The 16,419-nt window shown below is 35.7% G+C and overlaps 1 protein-coding gene across 1 annotated transcript; it reads right to left on the bottom strand.

Annotated features, from left to right (window-relative positions):
• Nucleotides 1-2,069: 2,069 nt before the first annotated feature.
• On the bottom strand, nucleotides 2,070-14,154 carry LOC140141809 (uncharacterized). The gene is made up of 5 exons (XM_072163672.1): nucleotides 13,833-14,154; nucleotides 8,419-8,556; nucleotides 7,174-7,434; nucleotides 3,417-3,499; nucleotides 2,070-2,360 (listed from the first exon to the last, which is right to left on the bottom strand). The coding sequence occupies exons 1-5, from the start codon at nucleotides 14,100-14,102 to the stop codon at nucleotides 2,102-2,104; spliced, it is 1,011 nt and encodes a 336-aa protein (XP_072019773.1). The 5' UTR covers nucleotides 14,103-14,154; the 3' UTR covers nucleotides 2,070-2,101.
• Nucleotides 14,155-16,419: the final 2,265 nt, after the last annotated feature.

The raw sequence follows: 16,419 nt of genomic DNA, 5'->3' as shown, positions 1-16,419 counted from the left end.
TAACAATACATGTTCTGCTTCTTTGCTCAGACTTTTATTAAATTCAATAAACAATTTGATGTGGAGGTCCTGTGCTTTTTTATGATGAATTTAATTCCTTAAAAATGGGCAAGTGTTTGGTATAAAGAGTACTTTAACATATGTGTGCAAATATTGGTCATTTTCTATGCAGAGAAGAGTTGAAAATACACAGATCATGATTGTGCTATTACCAGCGTGATCGTCAAATGATTGCCACTTGTCTTAGGGAGTTTTGGGTTTCTTACAATCAAGACTCCTTCGAGGTGGGGGGTAGCAGTGTAAACAGCACTACACACTGGTGAGCAAATAAACAGAAACTCCAATTCTAGCATCTGCTGTAAAGATTGGTGAAGAAGGGTGGGGAAAGATAGATGCAATGATACTGCACACTGGAGCACCAGCCCGGAAAGGCCCAGCCTACCAATAGAGAAAGTGACTCTATCTATCCAACTGGTGATGAGGATGACAAAAAACAGGTACCATTGCAACCACTTCCCCAGGATGCTTTACAATAACTGTTTCTGATGAGAATGTTAATGCAGACTGATTCTACTCAGGGGATATAATGATGGAATACACAGTCAAACTATCTGCTCCTTTGGACATAACTATTTGGACCATATCCATGAAGTTCCTGATTCAGGATCCTCTGACACTGCCCTGCTAACTGTCTTCATTTCTCTTCTGTTGGAACCCAGATCTCTCAACCACTTCGGAAGAGAGTGAGCAACAAAGCTCCGGCAACCAACTTTGAAGGAGTAAAGAGTACATATCTGTGTGCAAATACTGGTCATTTAATGCAGAGAATTTTTATTTATATGCTCTTTGGAATAAGTGAAACCTTTTGTTGTTGGTGCTAATCGGTTTGTTACCTACATGTATAATTGACATGTACTGGATTATGACACATAGGGTATATTATCCCTGAACAGTAAACATCACATGATTTTTCACTTGTTGCACTTTTTAAAAATTACTATAATGATACTTCAAGTTGACAACACAATTAGGCCTATCATAGTGCAGTAACTATAACGTTGAGAAACAACAGGTATCTGTTGGATCAGGGAAGATAAGATTAAGAAATTTGAATTGACCCTGATATTGAACGTTTTTTAAAAGTCATACATGTACTAGAGTAGCACTGCAAAGTGTGAAATTAATTATTCTGATAAGCCACAACACAAAAAATACACCAGTCTAATTACTCTAATCTTGTATCAAGAGTGCTGATGATATATCAAACTCAACAGCATATCAAAAATCATCATGCTGGTAATTTTGATATTATATCATCAGCCTTCTTGACACTTTCAATGGTGTTCTTCTGACATTGATCTTTTTACATGTTAAATCTTGCTTGTTGGTTTTTCACAAGTGTCCAAAACATTCTATTAATAATATTATGTATTCTAAACAGATACATACTTCACGTCTCACATGAAGTTGTGTTATTTTTCAGAAATAGATTGTTATCTGCTCCTTTTCTTATAAAAGTTTCATGAAATGAGCCAAAGTAAATTGAGTCTTAAATTGTGCGCTTTAATAGTACCGCTACTTTTGCTATTTGCCATAGTTCAGGAATGCAAGTCACGGGTACATGATGTTACTGCACATTCTATACATGTTATTGTCTCTGCTCATTACATTGTACATGTGTTTGAAATTGTGACACTGTTCTATATACATGTACAAGTGTTCCTTTTGAACACCAGGGAATAAATGTGTGTCACAGATCAGTATTGCCAACAACGTATCACCCTGTGGAGGTTGCAGTGTACCAAGTACTATATAAGTAGATGAGTTATCATAATACTACTTCAAAACATAAATACGGCTACCTTGTAAAATACTACTTCAAAAACATAAATACAAGCGACCTTGTAAAATACAACTTCAAAAACATTTAAATACAGGCTGCCTTGTAAAATACTAACTTCAAAAATGAGAATACAGCTAGGTTACCTTGTAAAATACTACTTCAAAAACATTTAAATACAGGCTACCTTGTAAAATAACAATTCAAAAACGTAAATACAGTTGTACGTAGTTAACAGTCTTTTACTTGTCACAGCAGATTTCACTTCTTTGGTTTGCTTGTTTTGTTTCCACTAGCTGTTGCCTGTTTCTTACTTCCACTCTGATCTTCCACTTGCTGTTGCTTGTTTTGCAGTTCGCTTCTGATCATCCTGATGTGCGTTTGCTGATTGTTCTGATATGTGAGAACCACCTCCAAGGGCGCGTAGTTTACAAAATCTGACAAGGATGTGTTCAGTTCCAAAAATATGTCTCTCAAAACTTGGATTGTTTCAAAGTTTTTAGTGACCATAACAATGTTTCTGCAGAAAAATAAGAATGGGTGTTATTAAGCATACAATGTTTGATACACAAACAATGTAAATGGTAAACTTTTGATCATACAATGTACATGACAGATCATCACATGGTGGCATGTCGTAAGGTGGACACCTTTTCCATAACATGTCAAAAATAGTCCAAAACATATTTTTGATATGTTGTAGATATTGATAACTTCTAACAATTTACAATTTTATGCAAGAAATCAGCCAAATTTGGAGGAAATGCACTCAACATATAAGCTAGTGTTCACATGAGCTTATTAAACTTTAATTCTTTAATCACTCCATAAATCAAGTTGCAATATCCGATGTCTTCAACATGTATACTGCATCCACCTGCACCCCTGGCACATTGCATGCTAAGTGATGCCATAATTGTACATAATTACTATATGATTTAATGTTTCTCTAAACTGAATCTGTATTAAATTAGGCTTAAAATGAGGTATCAACCAGACAACCACTGCTGTAGGGCAAGGGGTAGTGAAGTAACTATCAAATTTGTAGCGCAGTTTTTGAAAAAGTGTTATTCGTCCATCCTTTTTGGGTGCCCAACTCACCCTAACCCCTTTAGTACAATATAACCCATAGCAATGCATTGGAATGAAATACGACATATTCAGATTTCATTCAAACAAACTAAATTTTAAATTTTTGTCCACAAATTTTGTCATAAAAACCCATATTTTCACGAACGACAATCTGAACATCATGATAATATGATAAATACATTCAAACCGAATATCCGATCACACAGTGTTCTGAGAAGATCCGTCTTATACCCAAAAGAACATCCCTCCCACCAACATCCCCACTAACTCACCAACCATCCCATCACCAGCCTCCGAGTCAAAAGCTGAGAATCACAAAAGCTGAGAACTGCTCTAGTTTTGTTTAAACTGCATGTACAGCAGCTGTGCAGTAAAAGTTTTATCAAAATAATTATTATGCTTATGTTACTGCCTTGTGGATGAGTAGCTTTGCCTGTGCTGATTGGAGTGGACATACCTAATATTAGGCATACGGTGTACTCACCCTTCTTGTTCAGATGCACCAATAACTTTGTATGTGTAATCCCCATCCTGAATCTGCACTTCTTCATCTTGATCTTGTTTAACCTGAGTACATAAATGCAATGCCGATTATTCCAAACTATAATACTTTCACAGCTAACTTTGTTCTAGTTTGTATAGAATTTAGCTACAACTTTGTTCTGAACAAAGATCTATACATTAGTGTTATATGGTGAAAAGTATTTTGGAAATCGACTTTCTTAAAACAAATAAACAAAAAACAACAGCTCTCATAGTACAAACTAATGCTTAAAATACCATTTGGGCTTGATACCACCAAAAATAGCTATGGCCTATCTGCATTTAGCCACTTTCTTTAGAGCTACAAGGTCCCACCAGGCAGATGGGACCTTTTGGCTCAAACATTTTGTGTCATCATTTATTTATATTATGCAGATAGGACTTTGTGGCTCAAGCACTGAGCAGAAATACCATCCTGGTGACTTAAACTGACTACTTTACCAGCATTTCCATAATATCTTACATTATAAGAAGATTTTGGACATGGCTTTAATTGATTTTATCCATCACTGACCTCCAAGTTTAATTAAGTGACTCGGTTCTCATCTTTATATTAAATTATAATTCTTGAGAATGGGTTTTCATTAAAATATTTGATTGGGCAGTTGAGCTAATAACTGGCATGTTAGCTGTAATGTTTTCATAATGAAATTATGCTGTATGCAAATAATAATGATTACTTCATTCATATCACCCTGGGCCTTATGGAAGAACAGAGGATACCTTAAAACATCCACTGAATGAGTAACCACTATGAGATGTCACTAATTAATTACCTAAGAAGTACTAATTAAGGCCGTTTTCTCTATATACTACTGTACAAAGTGTGCACGTAATGCTGCATAATTTTTAAGTGGCATATATCTGTAAGTTGTTTAAATCACTCTACATCTATGTAAAAGTACTTTTTTTAAAGGAAATTTGATGAGGAGTTCAATTTGTTATTAGTTTTGTACAATAAATGAAGGAAAAAAAGTTGTGATTGATGATGTCATAAAAATTATGAAATTATTTTTATACGAACAGCATATATGTTTAACCCAGCGGATACCAAGAACTTTGTTCATGATTTGTTTGAAGGGCCTATGGAATTGTCTTTCTGAATCTATATTTAGTTTGATCTACATATCTTTCAGAAAAAGAAAATGTAGGGTTTGATCACCATGACAACAAACATGCTAATTTATTTGTTGTTCAACCCTGTATATTTCTGTATAATTTAATTCAATTTGACATTTAGCTAACTCCAGCGTGACAGACGGGACATTTAGATAGGCTCTTTTTTTTTTTCAAATGCCTCAACAAAAAAATCTACAAGACATATCCCAAACTGTTATACTCTAAGTCAAAGAGAATATGTTATAATTTAATTTAAAACACACAAGATGAAACCAAGTGATTCAATGGCTGTATGGTTGCAAATTGAAATACAGTGTGACAGACGGACGGAAAAAGCACCCATTTTTTTGAAAAAGTACATTCTTGCAAAACTCTATCTGTTCTCAAGTGAGATTTATTGAAAAATGCAGTCAAAATTAAACATTGGTACATAAACTCTCAGTAAACATCATACTCAAAAAATAAAAAGCTGAGATTTTTATACCTGGGCTAGCCAAAGTCATGACAGACGGGACCATTTTTGAACATTTTTTACAATGTTCTTTAGAGCAGTGGCATAGCGTGGGTCATCACATTGGGGGGGCACCGGCCATGATTGGGGGGCACCGGGTCTGATTGGGGGGCACAAGCCGTTTTTCGGCAATTTTCCTATGGGATTTTTTAAAATTTCAGATCGATTGGGGGCATGTGCCCCCCGTGCCCCTATGACGCTACTCCACTGCTTTAGAGCAATGGCGAGTTGCTCAAATATACTTTGTGGGATTTATTTTCACACAGAAATTACAAACAACATCTAATCATGATAAAATATTACCTTAACATCATTTGAGGCCTCTTATGCAAGGGGAGTCAACCTCAAACATCCAGTACCCATAAATATGATCAAATTTTAGAGTTTACAATGGTTTGACTGCCAGATGGAATTTTAATTGTCATCATGAGCATGAAATCATTTTTATCAGCCAAAATTTAGTGCAGAATATGAATCTGAAGTAAAAAACTAAAAATTTCTGACTTGAAAATTTCCCCCCATTTGATTGTAATTCTATATGGTAAGAATGCTAAAACGTGACAGACGGACACATTTTGAGATGGAATATTTTCTATACTAAATGTCAGTGAACAATTTTACTTTGTTTTCTATATGAGGCCTACTTGATAGGAGATAGGAATTAAGTTTTGAACAAAATATATATTAAAATATAGAAAATAAACAACTTTTTGATGTTTTTCTGTGACAGACGGGACATTTCAATACCGATATTTGAAGGCCATAGTATACATTTATAATGTTACTGGTGGATTTAAATTTTGTTCTGGAATTGCAGTAAAGATATCAAAGCTGAAATTAAACCACTTTAATACATACTTTTGTGCATGTACCCTAGGATCAGCAATACTCATAAGATCAACAATTTCCTGCAAAATTAGGGATACACAAACCTGTTCCAATTCCCCAAACTTCAAATTGTCATAAAAATGTATAAAATTATGCGAGGCAAAAAACAAGGTTGGTTTCTGAAAGCCTTGTTAGTCTACTTTACAGGAAACACTAACTTGGAAGTATTGAATGAACTTTTAAAATTCATGAAAATGTCCCATTTCTGTGGAGTTAGCCATTTATGAAATCTTTGAAGTTTAAGCTTTTCAAAATTGCATAACATCATGCAGGCCTGTCGGAACCGCTATGGCCATGATTGCACCACTTTTCAGCCTTAATTTAAAAAAATGAACAAAAAATTGAAAAAAAAATCACAAAAGAAAACAAAAACTAGATTCGGGAAAAATCCCTATTCACAAGAAATTGATCATGAGTAGGGTAACCCTACCTCAGATCTGTGAGATATCTCATATTGATCACCAGAGGTAGGCCTAAGTCAGCCTGCATGCTCAGTCGGTAGCTCATTTAACCCATGCCCGCGGTAATCTGAACAACAACTTGACCCTTAGCTCACACATGCTCAAGCTTGTGATAATACATCCAATTAAAACGCGATCCGGATTTAGCCAAATCATGTCTAGTTTTGACTCCCATGTCTGTTAGGACTCCATACAGTTAGGACTTAAGCAGTGGGCGATCGCCACAACTATGATTTGCAAAAGGAGGAGTTAAAGGGAGAAGAAAAGGGAGAAGAAAAGGGAGGAAAGAGATAAAGGAAGGTTTTATGGTTGATCATTTGATTTTTAATGTCATTGTTTGGCAGTTTGTAGTTCTGTTGAAATTGTACATTTAATTTTCAAAAGTGCTTGGACTTCCCCTTTCTCCCCCATAAGGGGCTCTGCTCCTTCAAACCCCGCTGGGGGTTTCACCCCAGACCCCCAAATCGGGTTGTACCACTTTTTATTTGCTTCTGATGGCCCTGACATCATGGGTGCAACATGAACTCAATAAAGGCTATGTACCATTGAATCAGAATTGGTGTATTTTGTTACAATTTTATGTGGGGGACATTTTTGGGAGCAGTTCATGACATGCAACCATTGCATCATCTGGTTATTTTGATGCAATGATTTAGCATATTGCACATTCAACTCAAAGAAGACCTGGAAGTAATGAAAATTAATTGTATTCAGCTTACCGTGATATCGATGATTTCTGTTGATGCTAAGTTCTTTGACACACTACCATCTTGTTTCCGAAACTCGTCAATGATACAGTTTTTAACAGTAATGTTTGCTCCCTCATCATCACCTGTTACGAGAACAGATGTCTCGCCCCATAGTTTCAGACATACTTTCTTTCTTCTCGGTTCATCAGGATCAGTGTTATCCTGTATCATTATGTCTCTTCTCTTCCAGGGTCCAGTAACTGGACTCAACCCACTGCTAATGTTGTATACCTGTAGATATGTTGAATATTGATGATTAAATTAAAGAAGTGTTAATTTTGTTCAGCATTTACTATGCAATTCTCATAATCTATATTCGACAATACAATAACTTATTTTACATCAAATTGCATATGATCAGCAATTCTAAAAAAGAGTATTAACCATTATGATTGTGAAAATAAAATAAAATGAAGTTGTATAAAAATCCATTTTTTATCAATTCTGGATAGTAGATGGTCAATAAAGGGCATTGACAAAAATTGTGAACATTGCACATACATTACATATTAAATAAATTTTTATATGATAAATCATATTGAGAATTTTATGATGGATCATAGAATGTGCATGATGTAAAATACATTTTTGTTTAAATATTTCGGAATCTAATAAAGAATTGCCAACATTCACACTGGTTCTTTTGATTGACATGAGGTTAGTACATAGAACCTGTTATTCTATACCTAGATTTTGTGTCACAATGATGTAGACAAGTGGGCCACAAGATTTTTATTTATAAGCAGGACTAGAGAGCTTTTTACCCTAGTTCTGGTTTGGCTGAAAAAACAAGGGCACAGGAGCTGAAGAAATCCTATATTGAGTGCCTGGTGTGATGGAAAAACAAAATGCACTTCCACATGTCAAACAAAAAGCTAAAAGAATTGTATCAAAAAAACTTTCACTTGAATCAAATTTCCTTTGCACCAAGATTCAAATATGGTTTTCGTGACTGCATTTATATTGATTGGATTTCTTTGGTAGTGCAAATCACATGTTTGAGAGCACAATTATGGTGATAATAGGATATTTATTTACAATTTACCCAATAATATTTGATGTATTTTTCTATTGAAAATTTGACTTTGATAAATGGTCCACTCTCTTTGGAACTTAGCCCCTAGAGCATTTGACTTTGACTTAAATGGGTATCTCAAAAATTGTCAATCAAGTTTCAATGGCTCTGAAGAACATCTAGACACAATTAAGACTTACCTTCTCTATTTGTCCATTCACTGTCACTAGCTTAGATTTGGGGGAGTTCTTTATGTCACTCAAAGTGACTGTCGGTGGATCGTCAAATTGTTGTCTTCTTTGTTCATTAACTTCAAAGGTGTCGTTAACCTCAATAATCTGAAAAGAATGACCAAAAATTAAAACAATGTGATTAACAAAATAGGCCTATGTGTATGTGCAATATCTGCTATTTGATGTAGGGTAATAGTGCCTATTGTCGGACACTTACTATTATTTCCACAAATGAGTAGGGAGGTGATTTCATGGTATGTTGTGAGGGGTGGGATGGTCTTTCAGTTGAATTATAATTAAGGCTCAGGATATGGATTAACTTGGAAAAATTCTGGAAAATGCATATTTTTGGTAAAAAATATGGTAATTTTGGCAATTTTGAAAATGATATGCTCATAAAGCAACATGCCATGCCTTATAAAAAAAATTATGTCAGAAAGAAAATTTGAACTGGTTCTGAGTAGTTTCACTTTTATAAGTTTGACTTCTAATGGAACTAAAATGAACTTCCATATAAAATACCTGGACTTACTCAACTAATGTGTGAATGACTGAATGAGAAAACAAAAGCGATGGATGTTTGAGAATAGACATAGCAATTTTCTACATTTCAATAGCAAAGTCGCAAAAGTAATAAATTTGACAAAGTTAAGCATTTTTGGCCAATGGTCATATTTTTTTACATTTTTCATCATGTTTGCTTCTTATTACATATTCCAAACATGTTGGTCTATTGCAGATTGGATTTTAATCAGATCATTTTTTGTGGAAATTATGTGAAGTGTGAATGCATCAAAGTCACATATGTGCACTGCACTGCACAAATTCCAATGCAGTAAATTATGAATTTTTTCACTTTTTGCACCAGGCAGTATATGGACGAATTGACACCTATAATGCTTTCACAAACAGCCACATGGGACTCTTTGGGTGCTATGTGATATTGTGGGTATATATTTAGAAAGGTTGGTCAGGGAGTGATGCTACAACCAGGGAAGTGCCACTAGTGTTTTTAGACACACAGTCACTGATTTTGGGTGCAAAGCAATGCACATGTACCATGTGAATATAATGGCAAATGTACTTTAAAATTGATACATTAATATACAGGGTGAGTCAAAAAAAGTGCAATAGAGCAAAGAATCGACATTTATGTACATGTAAGAACCAAGTTGAACTTTCCTAATATTGAAAGTTTTTATAAATGCCACACTCAATAGACACCTTCTGTGACAAAATGAAGTAAATCACAACTACCGTTTAATTGTTTTGAGTCCTTTTGGTGCGATAGCCAATTTCATTATTTGTCCATACTCCATGAGGTACCATGTATTTTGAATGAGAGCACACAATGCACGATTAAGGCACCAGCTCTGAAACTGACTACTTTAAGTCCTTCATACATCACTCGACTCCAACTCCAGTATTTTAATCCCAATGTCCAGCTTACTGGATATTTTGTAATTCACTCACTCTGACACATTTTTCATTGCCAATGAGGTTAAGATAATGACAGTTGTTCCAAATCTACCTTACACAAAGTGGGCTGACATTCAAATTTTAGATGTCTCTTGGACAAACATTAAAATTGGGTATCGCTATAAAATGTGTGATAAAAACAAAAAGGTAATTGCTAATTCCTTGATTTTTTCACACAAGGTCATTAATGGATATCATTTATAACATGTTATAAAACCTAGAAGGTTCTACTCGGTTCTTAAATAAAAATGGATTATTTTCTCTATTGCACTTTCTTTGACTCACCCTGTACTGTGGGTGATTCCATTTGTGTCTAAACATGGTGGGGTGAAATTTGTTCAATTTGGTTCCCGGGGTTCGGAATACTCTTTTATCATTATAACCTTTAATGCGTGTGTGTAGAATAGCCTACACAGCAGAAACCACCAAAATTGTCAATAATCTTGGAGTCACACAGTAAAACTGAGTAAAAAATTAGATATTTGACTTGAGATAACCTTAGATATTCAGAAACAGATGTGTTTGCACATCTCAGTCATTCAAAACACAGCATGAATATCTAATACAGGGAAAAGTCAAACTTGATGTGTTTCATTTGTTCTGAAAGTAGTAAGCCATCTGTGATTTGAAAAGATGGAAGATTAGGTTTATCATACAGTGCAGAATAATTAGTGTTTAAAGCATTGTCTTCACTCTTGGTGTTGTCTTTTTCAAAGACATTTCTTGTTTAAATTAAAACTGTGATCTCCCCATGGATAAGACGCCACCCCGCTAGACTTCTCCGTAGTCCACTTGCCCATTGTGCATAGTCTGGCTATTGCATTTAAGCTTAAAACTCTGATTTAACTAATTTGTGCACAATTGATAGATTTTCACATCTGATCTTTTCAGTCACTGTACTCCCTCTGTTTGTCAGCTTCCCAAGTGGACTACTGACTTTGGATTGCGGTTAACATGCTTAACACAGTTATCTATGGATGAGATTGTCGGATTCCTGGCCTACTAAATTTGGCCATGATGTAATGCATCTTTAAATGGATCTGGCTTGTAATTGGTCGCCCAGATCTCGTTATGGTTTAAATCCTCTGGGCACCTGACACATGCATTAATAACTACATGGTACAACTACGTGGCCCTTTGTGTTGGCGCGAACATTAAACTCACTCAGTAGGTGCATGAGCGCATCTTGTACCTTCCAGCCTTTGTGTTTGCGGTTACATTGGATTGGTAAACACGTTTGATTGACAGTGTGTGTTAGGGACTTTGCCCGATCAAAGTCCCGTTTAAAATGTAACGTACATAGTCGATTTTTAACTCGGGCTTTCGCAATTAATAAACTGGTAAATTCTAAAATCAAAATTGTTCACTATTGAAGTGCCATTATAATTACGCCATTATGATATGTTGCATTCAAAAATATAGGGCTACGTGTACTTTACTTTTACCGTCACTAATATAATTATATAAATTTTTTCATAACCATTTTATAAATACTATTACTAGTATTTTGTTGTAATAAATATCAAGTATAATTTCGAGTTCAAAATATATTTTTGTATGCGAAATATATTAATAAAACATGAATGAATGAATGAATGAATGCGTTCATCATGATTAATAACATGTTTTTACTTATCAAAAATCGACTATGGCATAGTCTACCCCCCCCCCCCCCCACTATCTACCACAGGCAATAAAATACAGTGAAACGATCGGTCTATAAATGCTCCGCCAGGAGCCGGGGTCACAAAAATAACTCTGCACGCGGGAAGCGAATGGTATTTGTAGCTCATTGGCTAAAAACCCGGAAAACTAATCGCTGTAATTCAGCGATTAGCCTATGTACGAGGTGTCTTTCAAAATATCAAGGCCGTTATTGATTATTCCACTTTGATTATTCTATTGCTGAATGTCGGACAATAAAACTTCTATAGACCCTGATCATCAGGTGTATTGACACATTATTTATAGAATCGAATCGCATTCCTTTGAATTGAAATGAACTGTGTGACCAGAGATAGGCATACACTATCTAACATCCTTGGGCCTACATGTATAGCGGTGTATATAATAAAATCTCTATTCCTTGAAAATATTTCGCTGTAATTTTCATTTGAATAAACCATATTTTCAGGCGTACACATGAATATGTGTGTTGAAAGAGTGTGACAACCTCAACTCTACGTACTGAGGCGCTTGTTCACGTACTGACAACAAAAACGGACCAAAATAAAATCGAATTTCCATGAGTTAAAAACGTTAAACAGGGCTATTGAGCATGCCCAAACCGTGATTTCAACAGCGCCATAGAAACGTTACGTACACAGGTGGTGTGTTCGTAAAGGTACAGGTGGAGTGTTCATTTGCAAGAAGTGCTCGGGCCTTTATCTCGAAACCATAAAATCACGGCGGAACAAAATCGCTATACCATGCTGTTGATGAGCCCTACTATCATCGCAATTTCTGACACCAAGCTATAGGGATGATGTCGCTGTGCCCCCCCCACCCCTCAGGATAGGCCCCTTTTTCAAACCGGCTTGTCCCCAATGACCCCCTTTTTGTGTAACTAGCCTACCTATTACCCAATGACCCCCTTTAAAAAATAATTAAGGTACTCAATGACCCCCCTTTTCTTATTGCCTACTACTCAATGACCCACCTTTTTATTTCCAAAGTCAAGTACTCAATGACCCCTTATTTATTTCAACAGTACATTTTTTGTTTTAAGCAATAACAAAATGCAACATTGGGTCTTTATTTGGCTAAGTGTCCAATTCTGAGGGTTTATTTGTGCAGTTTGGCACTTATTTATGCATTTCTACATGTTTGTACTCAATGACCCCCTTTGGCCGGTACCCAATGACCCCCATTTTACAGTTTGTTACCCCAATGACCCCCTTTTTTTAAGTTTCGTACTGAATGACCCCATTTTTATTCAGATTGTATACTGAATGACCCCATATTTTTGTAAATGGACATTTTACCTGAAAGGCCCCTACTTTTAAGATGGCCGAGGCACATCCCTGTCACTTCAGATAGGGAGTGCCCCCCGGGGTCTGAGAATAGACACCTTTATTCCTTTACCCTAAACATTCATGTAGGAGCTCATTTCTATACAAAGTGTAGCTGTGATACATGAATCCCGGAGGGGGTACTCGCATGCAAAGGCGGTATGTGTACTTAGTTTATAATATGTGCGGCGGTCAAGGGTCCCTTTTTAGGCTCTCCAGCAGTTCTTTAAGACCCGCATTAAAAGTGTCCGAGAATAGACACCTTTATTCCTTTACCCTAAACATTCATACATGTAGGAGCTCATTTCTATACTAAGTGTAGCTGTGATACATGAATCCCGGAGGGGGATACTCGCATGCAAAGGCAGTATGTGTACCGTACTTAGTTTGTAGTATGTGCGGCGGTCAAGAAGGGTCCCTTTTTAGGCTCTCCAGCAGTTCTTTAAGACTCGCATTTGGATCATGACCCAGTTCTTTGAGCCCACACTCTGACAATTGTAGCTCGACTTTAGCTCAAATTTGGACAATTTTTTAGCTCCAAAACCTAAATTTGGCCCAATTTTAGTTCACAAGGCCCATCAAAAATAATGAAATTTCAGTTCATTCAAGCCCCAATTTTGCCCAAAATCAGTTCTTAGTTCCCAAAGTTCGGCACGACCCCTACCAAAATTTCAGTTGGCTGCCCCCAGGACACGAATACTGTTATACATGCCATTTACCACTTATTTACAATACTTGTTCACAACATTTTTCGGAAATAGTGACTGTTAGCTGTGTCACGGATGGGAGAAGAGAAGTTTGATGCGCTCAATTTACATGGGATTAAATCATGATTATTGATATTATTGTAAATTAAACAGAATATGACTTAACAAATCAAACAAGTCTTACCATGGCCTTTCCTGGTATGATTTCTATGTACGGTGTATGTGTACTACGCTTTATGTTGAACTTCCCCACTATGGCATAAAACTTTCCTTGTTGAACCACAGCTGTGGGGGATTCATATCTGCTAGTACCGGTACTGGCATTAACAGCACACTCATAAACATCTCCGGCCCCATCCATTCCATAAAATTTGTGCTTGCTTCCACACTTATTACTTATGCTACTTAAAGCATATAGATGGCAATGCATCCCTGATCCTGTATTCGCTGCCATCTCGACTGACGAATTTCTCCGCACGACAACACGAAACTTCCTTCAGTGACACTGACAGTTTAGGCTAAGTAAAAAATAAAACATGTTTCACGTCCGGGTTTTCGAAAAAAAGGAGGAAGAGGGGCTTTTTATTTTCTATTTTTATCGCAAAATTGGTGTAAATACCCATACTTAGAGCTGTTTTAGCGTACAATCCGTACATACAATAATGCCTGGAAAAAGGAGGAGGCCCTTTTTTATTTGTTGTTCTGAGAGTTACACCCCCTCCAATGAACACAAAACCTTCCTAAAATGTTTCTTGTCTCTTAACAAGGCTATAGAAAGCATTCCAACTTCCTAGACATATTTTTGGAAAAGTTAAAACTGAATTTCAAAAAATAAAAAAATATTTGAGGAAACCTCAAAAAGGAAGCGGGAGGGACGTGAAACATGTTTATTTTTTTATTTGGCCTTATGCCTTGATTATGATGATGTGAAATCGATAAATCTGGTCAATGCTGATTTCATCATATAGTTCATACTTGAATAGCGACGCATTGCTGTGAGATGAAGGTTGCCCTATCAGTATTAGCATCTTTTCTTTCCACTATACTTTGATTGAAATTGTAACATGCATTCGCGCAGCGAGTTGGTGCGAATTTGAGTATGAGTTTAAACTTGTTACCGTTATGTGCACATTTTACGTAACAATTTGTAATAATTTCGCAATGATCTATTTGATTATTTAGTCTATAAACTACGTAACGAACAGAGTAATAAGTCAAGTAAGATCAAATGTGCATGTACAATGTACGTCATAGTACCATTTCTGTTATGGGAATGAAGATTTTAACTTTTAAGGCGGTATTGGGGGCATTTTAGAAGTGTTCTATTTATATTTTAAACATATTAATTGAGTAGGGCAGAGAACACTGATCAGTATGCCTTTTGTTTGAAGCTAAAATCGGACATCGGTTTATAATCTTACCTTAGGACTGCAACTAATAAATGACATTAATGAAGTTGATAAAAAATGCAGCTTTATTAAATGGTGTGAAGTTGAAAAAGGTCGTTCCGCTTTGCCCCAGGTTCATTTGGGCCGGGGTAGAGTGAAACGTGGAGGGAGCATTACAGAAATGCATCCCCTTCAGGTGTGTTTTCATTGTCAGCTAATATGACTTGAAAGTGTTCATTAATATGTAATTTTTGCCAATATTTTACTAAAATTCAACGCATAAATGTTCATAACATTTTTATTTGATAGAATATTCATATTGGTTTCAAACTTGGTCAACGTGTTCCTAATGACTTCCAGATAATTTATGCATAAGTAATGAGGAAGCCGCCCTAATTCGCATAATTAATTAGCATTTATGCAAATTAGCTCATTAATTATGCAAATTTGCAAATTAGGGGGCGGCTTCACTATATAATACATTAGAACATATTAGAAAAACTTTGACCAAGTTTCAGGGCAAAAGTGTGCAAATTAGCTCATTAATTATGCAAATTTGCAAATTAGGGGGCGGCTTCACTATATAATACATTAGAACATATTAGAAAAACTTTGACCAAGTTTCAGGGCAAAAGTGTGCAAAATAAAAGTGCATGAACATTTATTCATTGATTTTGAGCAAAATTGGCAAAAAATACATATTAATGAGCCTTTACAGTCCTTTTAGCTTATTAACTATAGAAACAATAGGATACAAAGAAAACAAACAAAAGGCATATTGATCAGTGTACTTTATCCTACCCCAGCTAGCCAAAATACGTTTTTAAAACGTTAAAAAATCGTTTCACTTTGGTTTAAGAAACGTTTCAATATTGCGTTTTAAAAACGTAAATGTGTGGAGTTTTGAATACGTTTCAATAACGTTTGCATGAAACGTTTTGATTACGTTTTTTCACGTTAATATTACGTTTCACTTTTGTTTAAAAACCGTTTCAATATTGCGTTTTTAAAACGTAGTTCTAAATACGTTTCAATAACGTTTGCATGACACGTTTTGAAAACGTTATCAGACCGTTTTCCAAATGCTAATAAACCGCATCACTTTGGTAGTCCAAGTTATCATGGTTATGACGTTAACACTTCGATCTCTTGTGTAGTATATAAGACATGAAACCATGAAGAAATACATTAACCATGAAAGTAAAAGATGTACACCATGAGATAATGTATAACTCCATGTCCCCAATGTCTTCGACATCAAGACATGTTCAGCGTCCCAGTCCAGTCCTGTTGAATCGATTATTCTTGCCGGCAGCTGGCAGCATGATTCGGATAACCAAAATATGAAAGCCAACCTTAGCTAGGATATTAAATGTGATATTA

Source organism: Amphiura filiformis, chromosome 20 (genome assembly GCF_039555335.1).
Source record: "Amphiura filiformis chromosome 20, Afil_fr2py, whole genome shotgun sequence".
NCBI lineage: Eukaryota > Metazoa > Echinodermata > Ophiuroidea > Amphilepidida > Amphiuridae > Amphiura > Amphiura filiformis.
The sequence above is the reverse complement of the archived record's forward strand: the minus strand, read 5'-3'. Positions and strand labels throughout refer to the sequence as shown.